The sequence below is a fragment of the Cygnus olor genome, chromosome 6 (genome assembly GCF_009769625.2).
Source record: "Cygnus olor isolate bCygOlo1 chromosome 6, bCygOlo1.pri.v2, whole genome shotgun sequence".
Taxonomy (NCBI): Eukaryota; Metazoa; Chordata; class Aves; order Anseriformes; family Anatidae; genus Cygnus; species Cygnus olor.
Window position 1 is genome coordinate 4386152 of NC_049174.1, and position 14180 is coordinate 4400331.

Genomic DNA, 14180 nt, shown 5'->3' on the forward strand with positions numbered 1-14180 from the left:
ATAAAGTGGGCATAAAGTGTTAAAAATGTGAATTCTAGTGTTTCTGTGGCTTCCCTGCACAATGGCCCCATCTGCTTGCAGAGCAGTGGGAGGCTTGGGTGGATAGAGGCTGCTCACCACTTTGCTGTGGGACACAGAGCTGGGGGGTGTGACTGGAGGTTTGGTTGAGGGTTCGCGTGGAAAACACGTTACGTGGTGGAAATATGCACAGAAAGAGGTCTGCAGGGTTTGCCCACATCTTGTCTGGGGTGGTTTTGTGTGTAGGAAAGTCTTTGTGGGCTTTGCTTGGTGTTGCAGTGTTTAGACTTGGGTTTTGTGCTCAACTGATGTGGATGTAAATGAATATTCTGCGAGATTTGAAGGAGAATATATAGTGCAATACTTTAAAAAAATACTTGAATAGAAATCCTTTATGCAAACCCTTCCTTTCTAGGAAGAGCTTCATCTTTTGAAACCGTTGTGACCTGAGAAATGCAGAGAAAAGAGAAATCCAGTCCCTCTCTGTGGGTAATTTCTCTGTTTTAAATCAGCACATAACTGAATCGAAGGGGCTCAGTTACAAGGTACCTTTGTGTTGTCTGTGTGCTGCAGTGCCCTGAAGTTTAATTAGTTTGTCTGCTTACGTAGCTAACACGAGATAGAGGGGAGACAATTTATAAATTGCTACCCATCATGAGAAGTTTCAGCATCTTTGAGAAATAAGACACGCTTCTGAGGAAAGTGAAAGTGGTCTTTAAGCATTAATAGCTATTTTATAAAACACCTTAGACTCATCTCGGCTATCATTCTTTAAGAAGGCGATCAAACTGGTTTCCTGAAACACTTCATATATTCAATCAGTTGAGGCAAAATAAAACTTGCCCGTGAGTATGGAGGGTTGGTATTCCCCTGAACAATCTGTTTCAGCCCATTAACTAGATGAAAATCCTCTTGCTGATGGGCCATAGCTTTGAAAATAAGCCCACCTCATGAATAGTTCTGGCATAAAATTTCTAAAAAGGTTCAGTTAACGCTTTTTCACAGCAAAAATAAAATGTAAACTTGATGGATTGTTTCTGAGTAAACTATGTTTCCTATTAGCACTTAATCTTTAAAGGCAGTGGGAAATGTGCTCCGCACATGTATTCAAATCCTAATGCAATAAAGCTCATAAAGGCTATAAAATATTGGAAAGAAGACAGCATGGAAAGGAAATGGAAAAGTAAAGGAGGCAGAAAGAACCTTTCTCTTTAATAAATCTGTTTTGCATTCTGTATTTGAATCTAGTGTAAGTAACCAGGCAACTGTACTCACATTTACAAAGTGTTGTCCTGCCCGTATAATTCTAATAGTGACATCAATACCCGCAGCACTAGAGTTATAGCTCTGTTAGACATCTTTTTTTTCTTGTTTTAGCTTTGTGTGAGTGTGATTCATAAATTCAAGTCTTATATTGTTGACCTACACAAATGCTTATTTCTTTCTTGCTCCTTTTTCTCTATTACTTCCTTCTGCCATTGCTGTTCCCCCTTCTTCCGTTAATCATCCTTAATTTGGTCAATGGTGGCACAGTTTTTTCCTTGCTGCTTCCAAGAAAGAGAAATGGAAAGTCCATGTTAACATAAAAAGTACTAAAAATGAGATGATTTTTTTTTTTTCATGAGTTTATTTTAAATACTTTTAAAATTGGGCTTTATTCATTCCCTGGTTTGCCATTTTCTTATTTCTCTGGTAGAAGTGGATCCTGTTTTCCAGAAGATGATGCAATTTTGAAAGAGAATATAGTCAGTGTATAAACCATATTTTCCTGCTCATAGAAAAATAGTGGAAAGAATCTAGAAAGACCATTTAGTCTATTCCCATCCTGTAAGGAAGGATAAACCCTACCTGCATTATTCCCTGCAGGTGTTTATCTAAGGTTTTCCTAAAGCCCTCTCGTGGTGGGGAGGGTGCAAGATGCCCATCGCTATTTGTTGCTCTGTCCTGCTGTGGTGCGTCTGGTGCAGCAAGGGCTGGGCTCCAGATTCTGTGTGCGCACAGCAAGGCTGCACTTCATACAAAATAAATCAGGATACACATGGAAGAGAAAGGCCTAGAAATAGCTGAATTGGTCATGACTTGGTTTGCTAGGACTGCTGATATACCGATGAGATGTATGTACTGTGTTTCTTTTGTTTATTGGTCTGCTTTTGTTCCTCACCTCAAAAAAATGCATTTCTTCCCCTACATTCACATTCTCTTGAATACTCAAGGAACAGGTACAGTAAAAGTTGACCAGAAACCACCTTGTTTATCATCTTAAAACCAAGGTAGTGTGAATGAGTGTGTGTCCTGAAGATTTGAACCAATTTGTTTATTTTAGTCCCAGTGGATGGGCCCACTACGGTTGCTGCCGCAAGCACTCATCAGAAGGGTGTTATGTTCAGTACCTCATGTATGGGTTCCTGTTTATGTATTAACTTTCCTTGTTAATCAAATAGTGTGATAAGATTGTTAGAAAGGGGTAGAAATATCAATCCTGGGGGAAAATACGAATTCAGTAGTTGAACTGCTGCTAACTTCAGCGGGCCAGTGTTTCACCAGTGTCAGACACTTCGATATGGTGTCAAGGATACCTGCCCCCAAATTATTAAATGTTTTTTTTTTTTCTTCTCTTTTGTTCTTACTAAACATTAAAGACATTAAATAATTTCTTTACCTTACAAAAAAGCTGAGCAATTACAGTAAGATACCCTGGGCAAGCTAAGTTCCCTTTGTCACTATAGCTGAGGCCTTCCCTAACTTTAGGGGGTAAGTAAAGTCACATGCTCCTTGACTATCCAGGATTAAAAAAAATAAATAAAAACTGAGATTTTCTGGCAAATGTAAATTTAATCTATGACATATCAAACATTTACCAAACATCTGCTAAGGTTTTTACATGGGAAACAATATCCTGTGTAAACGGATCCCTTCATTCCTACTTTATAGCATGTGTAAAGTCACAGGCACTTTGTTTCACATGGTTGTATATTCAGTTTCTAAGCAGTAAAGAATAAGGTTTTGTAGGTAAAAAAAAAAAAAAAAAATAATTCTTTTAATCAGTGGCCCTTTTCCTCAGCATTTCCCTCATGAGAAGGGAAATTCTCCTCAGACCTATCCCTGCTTTTGGCATGCCAGTGCCCCATCTGCTCAAGATACTCCCTTCTGCAGACCACCCGAGTGGTTCCCCCATTGCTCCCCGTCTGAAACAACTGAAGAAAAATTCTCGTGTTTAAGCTAACAGACAAATTCCAGTACATTTGCTTACCTTAGGGTTTATCTTATTTGGCAGCTCAGACCATAGAGCTTGATCAGTAACTAGCTTTCCTTGGAACACATATATGTTTTTTCCTCCAAGATTAATTCTAACATACGTTTAGTGTGAGTAGCTTTGTGATTCGAAAATTCCCTGTGGAGTGGTGTTATTTCTTTAACCATTCTCAATTCCAGTCTGTAGGCCAACTCTGTTAATTGGCACATAGTATGTACAATATCTTTCAGCATTTCTGTTTAGCTAGGAAATAAGATGCAACTTGGGAGCAATACAGTATGTAAGACCACGTTCTGAACTTAGGCTTGTTATGGTTGGTAGGATTTTTACTACAGACTTGAATGCTCTCTTCCCCAGGCCTGCCTCAAGTAAATGCCTGTCAGCTTTGGGTATTCCATATAATTAACTATCAGGTTGAAGATCAATGCTTAAAAAATAAATTATAATGATTGGGAAAAGAAAATAATTGTCCAGTGTATTTACAGTGCATTGGTCCAATATTACATTGATATTTGCAGCCAGCGTTATGTTAGTCCTTTAGACCGGAAATGGAAGCCACGTACTCTTTTCTTAACCAAACTGAAACAGTTAAAACTACCAGGAAAACTGAGCATAGGTCCAGGCATCGTGTTGTGGTAAGCTGGCTATTTTGCTTCTGGTAGTTGAGGGTGCTTACTCTTAGTCAGTGAAAAAGTACGGAGTTTACTCACTTAGGGTCCCAAGGTAAATGAACTTAATATTTAAAGAAACAAAAAAGGTGGAAGCAGTTGGTGCCTGTCTGAATTACGGATTAGCATTTGCCTGTGCCATTTCAATGCGTAGCTTGCTGTGGCTCTTTTATGTTTTCACTTAATCAGTTTTAAGTTCTTAGGAGGAAGCAAACTAGCTTGACAATGAATTTGTAATAAACAATAAAAATAAAATATTAATGCTGTTTTTGCTGTTCTAGGTAAAAAATAAGTATAGTTTTCAGAGGGGTTTCATGCAAGATTTCCCTTCATTATTCTTGATTTTTTTCCTTGTACTAATGTTGAATTTAATTTAATTGAGGCATTCTGAAAGAAAGGCTGCCAGTGCTAATAAGGTTACAGAGCTTATTAGGTTTGGACTCACCCGTAGCAAAATCAGACTTACAGTGACTGACGTAATCCAAGACCCCACACTAACAGTTTAAAAGCAAAGTATCATCCTACTTACCCAAATTAAAACTAGCTGTGAAACAGAATTACAAGGTTTAAGTGTAAGCAAGAAAGAGATCTTTCTTCCCTCTCCTCCATAAGGACTACAATTCATTTTTTAACCTCTCCACCCTAAAGTTGATGGGAAAATTCTGCAAATGGGCAGTAACATTACTGATGTAGCATTGTTTACATTTCTGGCTGATACTAGTGGTTTTGGTGGATTTCTGAGCAGGCAGATTGGGATTTTGAGGTGGTGCAGTTTGGAATCTAGACCGTTTAAAGATCCAAGCTAAAAGTAGTGTCATGTTCCTATGTTTATATTCTTGCCAATTTCTGCAGTTTCCTATTACATTTTCTTATTTTAAATAATGGAATTTTCTGTCCTTTTACTATGTGAAAGACCTCTATAAAACAAGAATACTGATTCCTTATGCAGTAAGGGGTCTTAAAAGTGCAAAGTGAACACGCTTCAAAGGAAAGGAAATATTTTTCTCTCATACATGATGTCAATCATGTTAATTTTAATGATTAACGATTAATTCTAAGAAATGAGTGTAACAGTGTATGCTGACTATATTCTTGTGAGTTAAGAATGTGGTATGTCCATTTGCTAGTGTGTTTTCCCCTGCACACTGCAAGCTAAGTGTGTGATTGAAGAACTATTATAGGGGGTGGAAATTTCAAACAGCACTTACCACGGGTTTAACTACCTACATAAAATTTGATAGCAACTCTTACATTGACTTAGGATCAGTTTGGTTAAACTGCACTGCTTTTGAAAATCTTGCTCTTTTTTGAACAGATGTTTTGAATTCAGGCTTAAGTTTCCACAGTTACATTGATTTCAGATTACTACTAAAAGATTGGTCCAGCCTCTTATTGTAGCAGATAGATTTGTCACTTATATGAATGCATTTTTTTTGTCTGCTTGGTACAAACGAGTTTGAAAAAAGGAGCACTGTTCCATTCTGTGTTACTTTGTGAAAGTTCCTCGTATTTCATTGCATGAGACCCTCATGGATATTGGAATTCTAGTTGCTCAGATGTATGCATGCTCTGAAGGATATGAAACTAATAAATGTGTGTTTGTTTCTGGTCAGACTTGGATATTTTGAAAGCTATAAGCATGTGAATTGTATTTTAATATATTTGTGAGTCCTCAACATTACCTAGTGGTATTTCCTAGCTTCATCTATCACTCAAAGTACTCTGAATTTGAACTTTGACTTTGAACCTTATGTATGATTTTAGATCACACAATGTACAGTGCCTACGCATTGGCTAAAATGTGGAAATGGATATCAACAGACTGAATATTGGAGAGTATTTATCTGCATCTTTCTTCAGGTTACTGTATCTTGAAATTTCTAGGAGTGTTCTAGCTTTGGGTACAGTAGTCATTCCATGAAGATGTTTTAGAGCGTACAATAAAAGAGGCATACACTGCTTTTGGATGAAGATTTTGCTCTTGTTTTTGTTGTTTCCCTTCACTCTATATAAAGATCCTTCAAAACTGAAAGCATCTGGTTGCTGTTGTGTGAAGCAGGGAGCATTGGAAAGGGATCTTTTAATCATTTCATAACTCTTTTTCATCTCCGGGGAGTCAGAAATCAACCACAAATCAGTAGGTGAGACCATCCTGACTGCAGAGAATCTCCTGCTGGTAGGAAAAAACTGGCTTTATGTTGTGCTTTTACAGATCAATTGCTCTCCTGAGACGGACTAGAAAGAGGAGAGCACTTGTTCCTACTTCTCCTGCAGTGGCTCTGTCTGCTAAGTTTGGGTTTGTGACATGCTTTAAGCTTAATTTATAACAATGGGTTGATTGAAGGTGTGTTGGAAGGGAATCGGCTCCAAGAGTCGGGGCCCTGGATTCTCCTCCCAAGTAACTTTCATCTTGTATTGGTCTTCCTTGGGACAGAAGAGAAATGAGCTCCAAAAATCTGTATCTGGCTTTACTTCTACTGAATGCATGACCTTAGGCTAGTTTGCTAAATTCCACATTCCTCTGCTCTTACAGAATCCTAAAAACTATGGAAAAAGTGAAAAATGGTTGGAGAGAAGTTGCTACATAAATATACAGTATTATTCTATGCAGCGCTGGTTCCTCCCCGTTTTGAGGGGAGGAGGAGGGAGGTGATGCTGAGCATACTTGGAATTATTTATCTGCCCACTCTTAATTGCTTAGTCTGACACTGTTTACAAGGGTGTTAACTAAACAATTCCTCTCACTTGTCCCAAATGCGATGTGCGATGGTTTAGGCCTTGAATTCATTTACATGATAAATCATAGATTTAGTGACTAGAGCTATGATGGTTGAAAATAAATTGAAAACCCTCATTAAATGTACACACATGCTGAAAGGAATTATTTAAAAGGAAGCATAAGGGAATTGATTTGCTAAATAATTTACATCCTTTTTTATTCTTTGTTGTTTAGCTGTTGTAATTATGTGGTATAATTTGTCTCCTTCAAAGGGGACACTAGACCTGATGAGGTAGAAGGTACTGTTAAAAATCTGACTCCTCAAAAGGAATTTGCACTGAAAATTATAAAAGGGATCTTTCTGATTCTCCCTGCCCCCCCCCCCAACAAGCTGTCAGGGGAAAAATGCCATCACTGTTCTTGTGTTGTTTGTCTCAGATAAGAAAATGATGGTAAGGCCCATTCTTGCTGTGAATGCACTAGGAATTTACCAACCTGTTGCACACTTAAGACTTGGAGAAATAAATGTAGGAACTTTACATCTAATTTTGAAGACAAAGTTATCAATGGCAAGGTTTACCAGTGTATGGACATTTCTATGATTCAGTGGTAGAGTTGGAATTCCCTGTGGTTTTATCATAGGTTTCCCCAGGCTGTATGCAGGACTTTTAGTTGGGAGTTGTCTGAGCAGTTGTCAGCCTTCTTAGAATTTTCACAAAAGTCCCCTACAGTTAGTAGCACGTAGCTCAGAAACACCTACATTTGTTGTAATGGTTTTTCATCAATGAGCACAAATAGACTTTAAAACACTGCCTTTATTCTCAGCCTCTCTTTTCTTAAATTACTAATATTAACACTTCCATTCTTAATACTTTGTGACAGGTTACCTCCAACTGCGGGAAACCATACAAGGTGTGGTTTCAAACGTGTTCTTTTTCATGTATACAATCATCTTGTATCCTGTGTAATTTTCATGTGATGGCTTGGCAATAGCAGCATGGTGGATTCTGGCTGTAAGCTGCTTATTTGCTGCTCTCTTTTAATAATGAGCACATAGAACTGTACAGATGCCAAAGTTCAGGTCTGGACATATATCCAAAATGTCTGATGTTTCTAGCCAGCGTCAGGTAACATAAGCTTTTCAAGGCAGGTTTTCTGGGGTTCTGCTGAAGTACGACATCTGAAATGTCTGACTTTTGAGACCAGCAAACTAGTGCAAGTACTCACGAACCTGTCAGAACAGAATTTCACCTGTGACCAGGCAGGTTAGCAAATGTTAAGTTTTGTTTTAGCAGTTTAGAGTTTCTCAGCTGGTACTCACCAATGATTCTGATTGCTTGTCAAAATAAAATTGCAATGGCTTGTGCACCTTCAGTACTTCTATCCTTTCTCATAGCTCCTGCTCTTGAGCCACAGGGACTGCAGGATACTATGCTCCTGCAGGGACTGCTGTGTTAAGACTGCTTGGTGCAGGACAGCAGGGATCAGAATTTGCTCTTCTGATTTTGGTCTGTTTCAGTCTAATACTTAATATTTGGTCTTCCTACTGTAGCAGGCTTGATGTAGAATTGCAGTGCTATACCAGGTTCTGGTGTTACCTTTCATCTTCTGGGCACAGAAGAAAACTTTGCGGGCTTTCGGTTTCTATGTTACTGAGAAGGGCCACACGCTGTTGGGATGAGCAGAGTGGGCCAGTGTTCCCAACTGCACGTGTCCTGGTGAAGACGGTTTACTTCTCATTGCATCTCCTTAGAATGGGATTCCTCTCAAAGATAGAAAACCTTCCAGCAGATGGATCTGCCTCTCCCTGCAGCAGGTACAGGCAGCCCCAATCTTAAGAGAGGAGGGGATTAGAGACTGAGCTGCCTTTTCACAGACCATCGATGCGGTGGGAAGAAAAAACTCTAGTATCCTACTCCTCCTGGTTGCAAGTGATCCACAAAAAAGAGATTTATTTAGTGCCCACGCTGGAATGCTAATGACGGTGCATTGTTAAGGGCTAAGCACGAGGCTGGGGTTAGGTAGATTCGCAGCTGTCAGGGACCGGGGCTGTAGAGATGAGGAGAAAAGCAGATGATTTAGTTACCTTGGATTGTCATTATGATGTAGAAATGTCGAGCATCTCCCAGAGGCTGGCAATAGTCTTCCCAGCTGGTGGGACTGTAAATACAGAGCGCGGTGAGCAGCTGAGGATGGACTGCACAGAGCCCAGCGTGGGGGAAAGGAGGCAGTTTGCAGGGTCCCGCACCACGCTGCTCTGGTGGCTCCTGGCCCCTCTCAGGGGTCTGGAGTCGTGTTGGGCAGGGCAGCCAGGGCCAGGCAGGAGCAGGTACCAGGGGAGGGGAGGAAACCCTCCTCTCAGCACGCTGGAAGGGATCAAGTTCCCAATAAGTGAAGCAGCTCCAAGTGGGGCTATGCCCTCCATTCCTGGGAAGCATGCGCGCATTAAAAGCAAAGCTTTCTCCCCCTGACAGCTTCGTACTGAATTATGCTTTGCTTTCCTATTAAATTGTTCTGACACAGCATACACGCTGCACAGCAGCAGGAAAATATCCCACAAGTGTACTTGCAAAGAGAAAAGTTCAAGGAAGAGTGAAGCCTGCTCTGATTCGGTTATTTACCATCAATCAGACTCTTGCTTGGCAGGGAGTGGATGATTATGAGCCTGAACAAGGCGAAAAGGGGCAGGAAGAGAAGTGGAGGCAGCATTCTTCCTATTTAAAGCTGCATCCCCTGAAAAGAGTGTTTGCAGACCGTGCTGGAGCTGGTGCTGAAAAAAAGGGCTCGCAGACTTTGTCCTGGGACTGATGCTGAAAGACAGAGAGATTCCCCAGCTGGCTTCATGGTGCTAAAATAACCTTACGTTTCCCTGCTTTTTGCTGCCCAGGAGGATACATGTCTAATATCTAGGCATGATGGCAATCTGGGTACAAACAAGAACTTTTCTCATCCTTGCTGCTTTATTAGGGCGTTTTGTAACCATAAAAGCACAAGAAGAGGAAGAATACGACGCTGGTGAGTTTCTCTCTCTCCTTTTTTACCTCCTCTTCTCTTTGTATGCAGCATGCTTATTGTGTGATTTGGTTAATAAGCAAAATGGAAAACTTCTGGGGTACAAGAGTAACGAGATTTGTGGCTTTATACGCTGAGGATCGGGCTGCAAGGCTTGTGCTTTGGGAACCTAATCAGAAGACGGGGGATTTTAAAAGTTGGAGTTTTGCGGAGTTCCCAGGTCTCTGCGCACAGTCCTGCGGACAAAGGGGAGGGAGGACCGATGGAAAGCAAAAAGCAGCTGTGGAGCACCCGGCAGTAAACCCCGCTGCCTGGCATGAACAGCACGCAGGGCTGGAAAGTTTACAACAAAAGAAAGCGCTTAGGGATGAGGCTGAAGGAGGCTGCGGGGCTGGAGAGCAGCCGGAGCTGGGAGAAGTAAACACGGAGCCGCGCAGGGTGGAGCCTTTTTGCGCCGAGCGACCTCTGCTTTCTTACGTTCTTTGTTTTAGAGAAACACCAAAAGGTCATTTTCCCTTTTCCCCCTTTCTTTTGTGGTTCTTTTCCTCCTCCTCTCTCCCCTTCTCCGTCTCCTTCCCCCTCCAGCCCTGGCTGCAGAGGCTGTGTTTAATCCCCAGTGACAGGCTGTGATGGAACACAGCCTTCCCTGCCGTCGTGCTTTCCCACCCTCTGCCTTGCTTATCCGACCAGCGGCGGCTCCACGCGAACTGTCTGAAAGCGGCAGGGCTGGCCAGCTGCCTACCTGACCCGTGCAACCTGAAGGCTCGCAGGCTCTTTTATATCTGCTCGCTCTTCACAGCATTTCGGTGCCTGCAGGACACTGGGTGATGGCTTGGAGAGTTCCTAGCAGCCTTTCAGTGCTTTCATCAGCCTGGACGTCGTGCTGTATGTCGGTTTCCTGAAATGTGAGAAGCCTGGTTATAGGGTATTCTGTAGCTATTGTACTCCTGCATGCACTTTCTGGGCTTCTTGTGCATAACGTTGTTGGACGTTATTCAGAAAAGAAGCCAAAGGACCAGCATGTTGCCATACAGCACAGTTTGTAATTATTTTCTTGAATATTTTCAAGAGTTTTGTTTTCCTTGTAGCTGAACGCTGCATTGCACAAGTGAGGAGGATTCAAATCCCGTGAATAAAACAGCTACGGTTCTGCAAATTTTGTTCTACGGAGCAAAGTGGGACTCTCCTGACTGCACACAGCTGTGTGAGAAGTCCCATAGAGGGGGCACTTTGTATAGTCTTGGGAGTATAATTCATATACTCGCCATAAAGGGAGACGCATACTGTGGATTTTTCAGATACATAAAATGCCAGAGAAAACACTTGTGAAAATATTGACTTCAGTTTTTTTGGTATCTGTTTAGCAAAAATCATACCTTTTACTGTTTTTTCTTTTATTATTATTATTATTATTTTTGTTTTAAGGCAAATCTTATGTGGGATGTCTGTTGGGTTAAGTTATTACGTCTCACTTCTTAGTTTGTTGCTATTATGGAAATTACGGCATGAGCCAGTAGTGTAGCAACACCTTCTGGGATGTACTTCCCATATGCTGATGGCTGAGGAAACCAAGACGTACGTGGTAAGCCAGAGAGCAAAATACATTGTAATAAATTAGTGACATCTGTTTGCACTTATTTCACTTATTCATCTTCCTGTTTGGGAATGTAATAGCTTTTGTCTACCATACGTACGAGGAAGCTGCTTCTCATATGCTCAATATATTGAAAATAAAAACACAAAGAGAAAACAGAGTTATTTGTACTGTGAGGGGTGGTGCACAGCGAGGAAGAAGGGAGCACATCCTACACATTGGTCTGGTTTAAGAGTATAAACAAGGGGTTTTCAGTCCTGATGGAGTTTCTGACTGAAGCCCAAAAACGCTGCCAAATGGGGAGGTTTTTGCCCTTCGTTTGTCTTGGTTTCAGTACCAACTCGTGCAGAGGTCCAAGAGTAGTGTACATTGTGATGGACTGCAAGTGATTTTGTGTTGGCTGCTGCTTCACTTCTCCCCATTCAGTTGGTCAAGTGTCACTTGAATGTAGGTGCCATGTTAAACAAATTTCAGAGGTACCTGGGGAAACAAGTAAGGTGCTTTTGGAAGTGTAAATGAGGAAAAAAAAACCTCTCAGACTTTCAGAAAGTATGTAAAACTGGTGCAGCAGTCATTTTTCATGCCAATGGTGGAAAAAATGAGAACAATTAGAAACTGGTTATGTCAACCACAGTGGAAGCAAGAAATGAGTTTTACAGAAGTATCTTACAGAGTTTAGGACTGTGAGAGTGACATCCATATATTGGTAAATAAGTCAAAATAATAAAGCAGGTAAATATATACATATATAATACAAAAACTGTAATGCTTCTTTGAACCAGACATACTGTTTAACAAATTTTTTTTTGGTGGTTATCATTGCTGTGCTTTTAAGTAATGCCGGCTTCTATATTATTATTATTTTTTTCTCTTGGAACCATTGCAGGTTGATCTGTTTCGCTCAAGAGCACTTGGCTGACAGTGCAGTATAGTACACACACTTAAAATGCACATCAAAATGTGAAAAACAGACACTTTCAAGCCTAGTACAGGAAAATTTGTTTTTTGAGCCTAGCTGTTTTAATTGTGTCCATTAAAGAGTTACATAGGAATAAAGGCAGCTCTACAAATGCCTTTATGTTCTTTGTAGGGGCATGGACAGGTTCAGAGATGGAGTAAGTGCCCAGAAGATAGCTGAACTTGTGCTATTTAAGCAGTGCCTACTTGGAAGCTCTGCTGGAGAGATTTCCACACAGTGTTGTCTTTCCTCTTCCCTTAGGGCTCAGTATAGAGGAAAGCACTAGCAGAAGTAGTGCATGCTTTCCCATCCGTTTGGACTTATAAATGCGATTGCTTTCTTCAACATAGTTATTTAAGAAAGCTAGAAACACACCTTGAGTGGAAGGTCTCTCGGTAACTTGGATCAGAGCTGCAGCTGTGGGAATTACCTCCTTCAAAAGGATCTGTTTATGCAGATCCCATTTGGGCATGGCAGTGGTGGTCGTCCAGTGCCACAATCTCCCATGTTTCTCACTGCAGACCTATATTTGCCATTAGGTTCTCATCAGTTTCTGCATCACACCTTTGTCTGATAATTTTATGTTGGTTTATTCTTCCCTGCCCCACTCTGGCAGTGTCAGCCCTATGTCAGCCGAGATCAGTGTGAGCCCCCTAGCACTGATTAAAAGTATCTGAACTAATTTCCCTTGTTCCACTGTGTGAACAAGAACAAACAAATTAGGGTCATCCCCTCTGAATTCATGATCCTCGCTGCCCTCTTTGAATTTGACAGGTCTTTCACTTTGGAAACCAAACAAAGGAGAGAGGAGAAAGATCTGGCACTAATGGAGACAGAAACAGCTGAGCTGATTGAGTTGGGGCTATTAAAATGTCCATCAACCTGTCCCTGATCACAGAGGTGTTATCTTCAGGGAGAAAAGAGGTTAAAATGTTGTACAGCCTCCTATCTGTGGCAGGTGCTGGGAATATGATGGCAAGAAGTGCCCTGTAGCTATGAGGGGGAAATTATTGAGCATCCATACCAGATGCTCCTCTGGTTTTCCTGGATCTTTCAACCTGACTGAGAGCTCCTAAGGAGAATGAGATGAAAAGGGGGAAAAACATCTCAGTCTTGCTAGCTCTCACAATTTAAGTGAGGATCTCAAGATACTTGGTTTTTCTTTTCCCAGAGTTCTAGATCCTAAGATCATTTGCTTAAATGTGTGCCTCTGCTTTGAGTGAGAGAAAGCACGTGTGTGTGTGTACCTGTATCAGTGTTTGTGGGTCTAATCGTTGTAAATCACTAAAAACCAAAAGTGATTATGGCTCTGAACAAGCAGAAGATGAGAATCTATTATTTATTAAAACAAACAAACAAGCAAACAAAAACCTCACAGTTCTTTGGGGACTGACTCATGACTTCTGAATATCTGTGGTTGGCTCAACTGCCTGTAACAGTGTGGGAAGGAGAAATTTCCTCCAGAAGAATCCCGAAGAAGTTTCTTCCTACTCAGACTGAGTGGACGCTTGCTCAAAAATTATGGAATCCATACAACTGAGGTACTCATAAGCCATCCACATCAGCTTGGCTTTTTCAGAAGATGCGTTGTGGTTGAGGAGTAATTGTGTATGATGGTTGTTGTGCAGGCCTTTTTTTTTTTTTTTTTTTTTTCCTCCCCCTGGTGTTTACAAATGTAGATTATTGCCCTAGAAACCAGAACGGTCATTTCTTTCTCTCAATCTCCCATTCACATTTTGGCACGCGTGCAGTTTATTTCTTGGTGAAGTCTTTTCATCGTTGCAATTTATTTCAATACGATAGCATTCCAGTGGGTCCATTTGTTCATGTGAAACACTGCAGGATTGGTTCTCTTTAACAATACTGTAAATTAACATAAAACTAAGGTTTTTTTTTTTTTTGATTTATGTTAACTTTTTAGAAGTTTTCTGAAAAAATATTATCAATCTCAATTTATT

At 40.8% G+C, this 14180-nt stretch overlaps 1 protein-coding gene across 1 annotated transcript in view; it reads left to right on the forward strand.

Moving 5' to 3' along the window:
- The first annotated feature begins 9382 nt into the window (after positions 1 to 9382).
- COL5A2 (collagen type V alpha 2 chain) overlaps positions 9383 to 14180 on the forward strand; it is a 106290-nt gene continuing 101492 nt past the window's right edge. Inside the window, exon 1 of the mRNA XM_040560867.1 lies at positions 9383 to 9673. Within this exon, the coding sequence (XP_040416801.1) occupies positions 9571 to 9673 (103 nt within the window). The 5' untranslated portion in view covers positions 9383 to 9570. The remainder of the gene's footprint in view (positions 9674 to 14180) is intronic.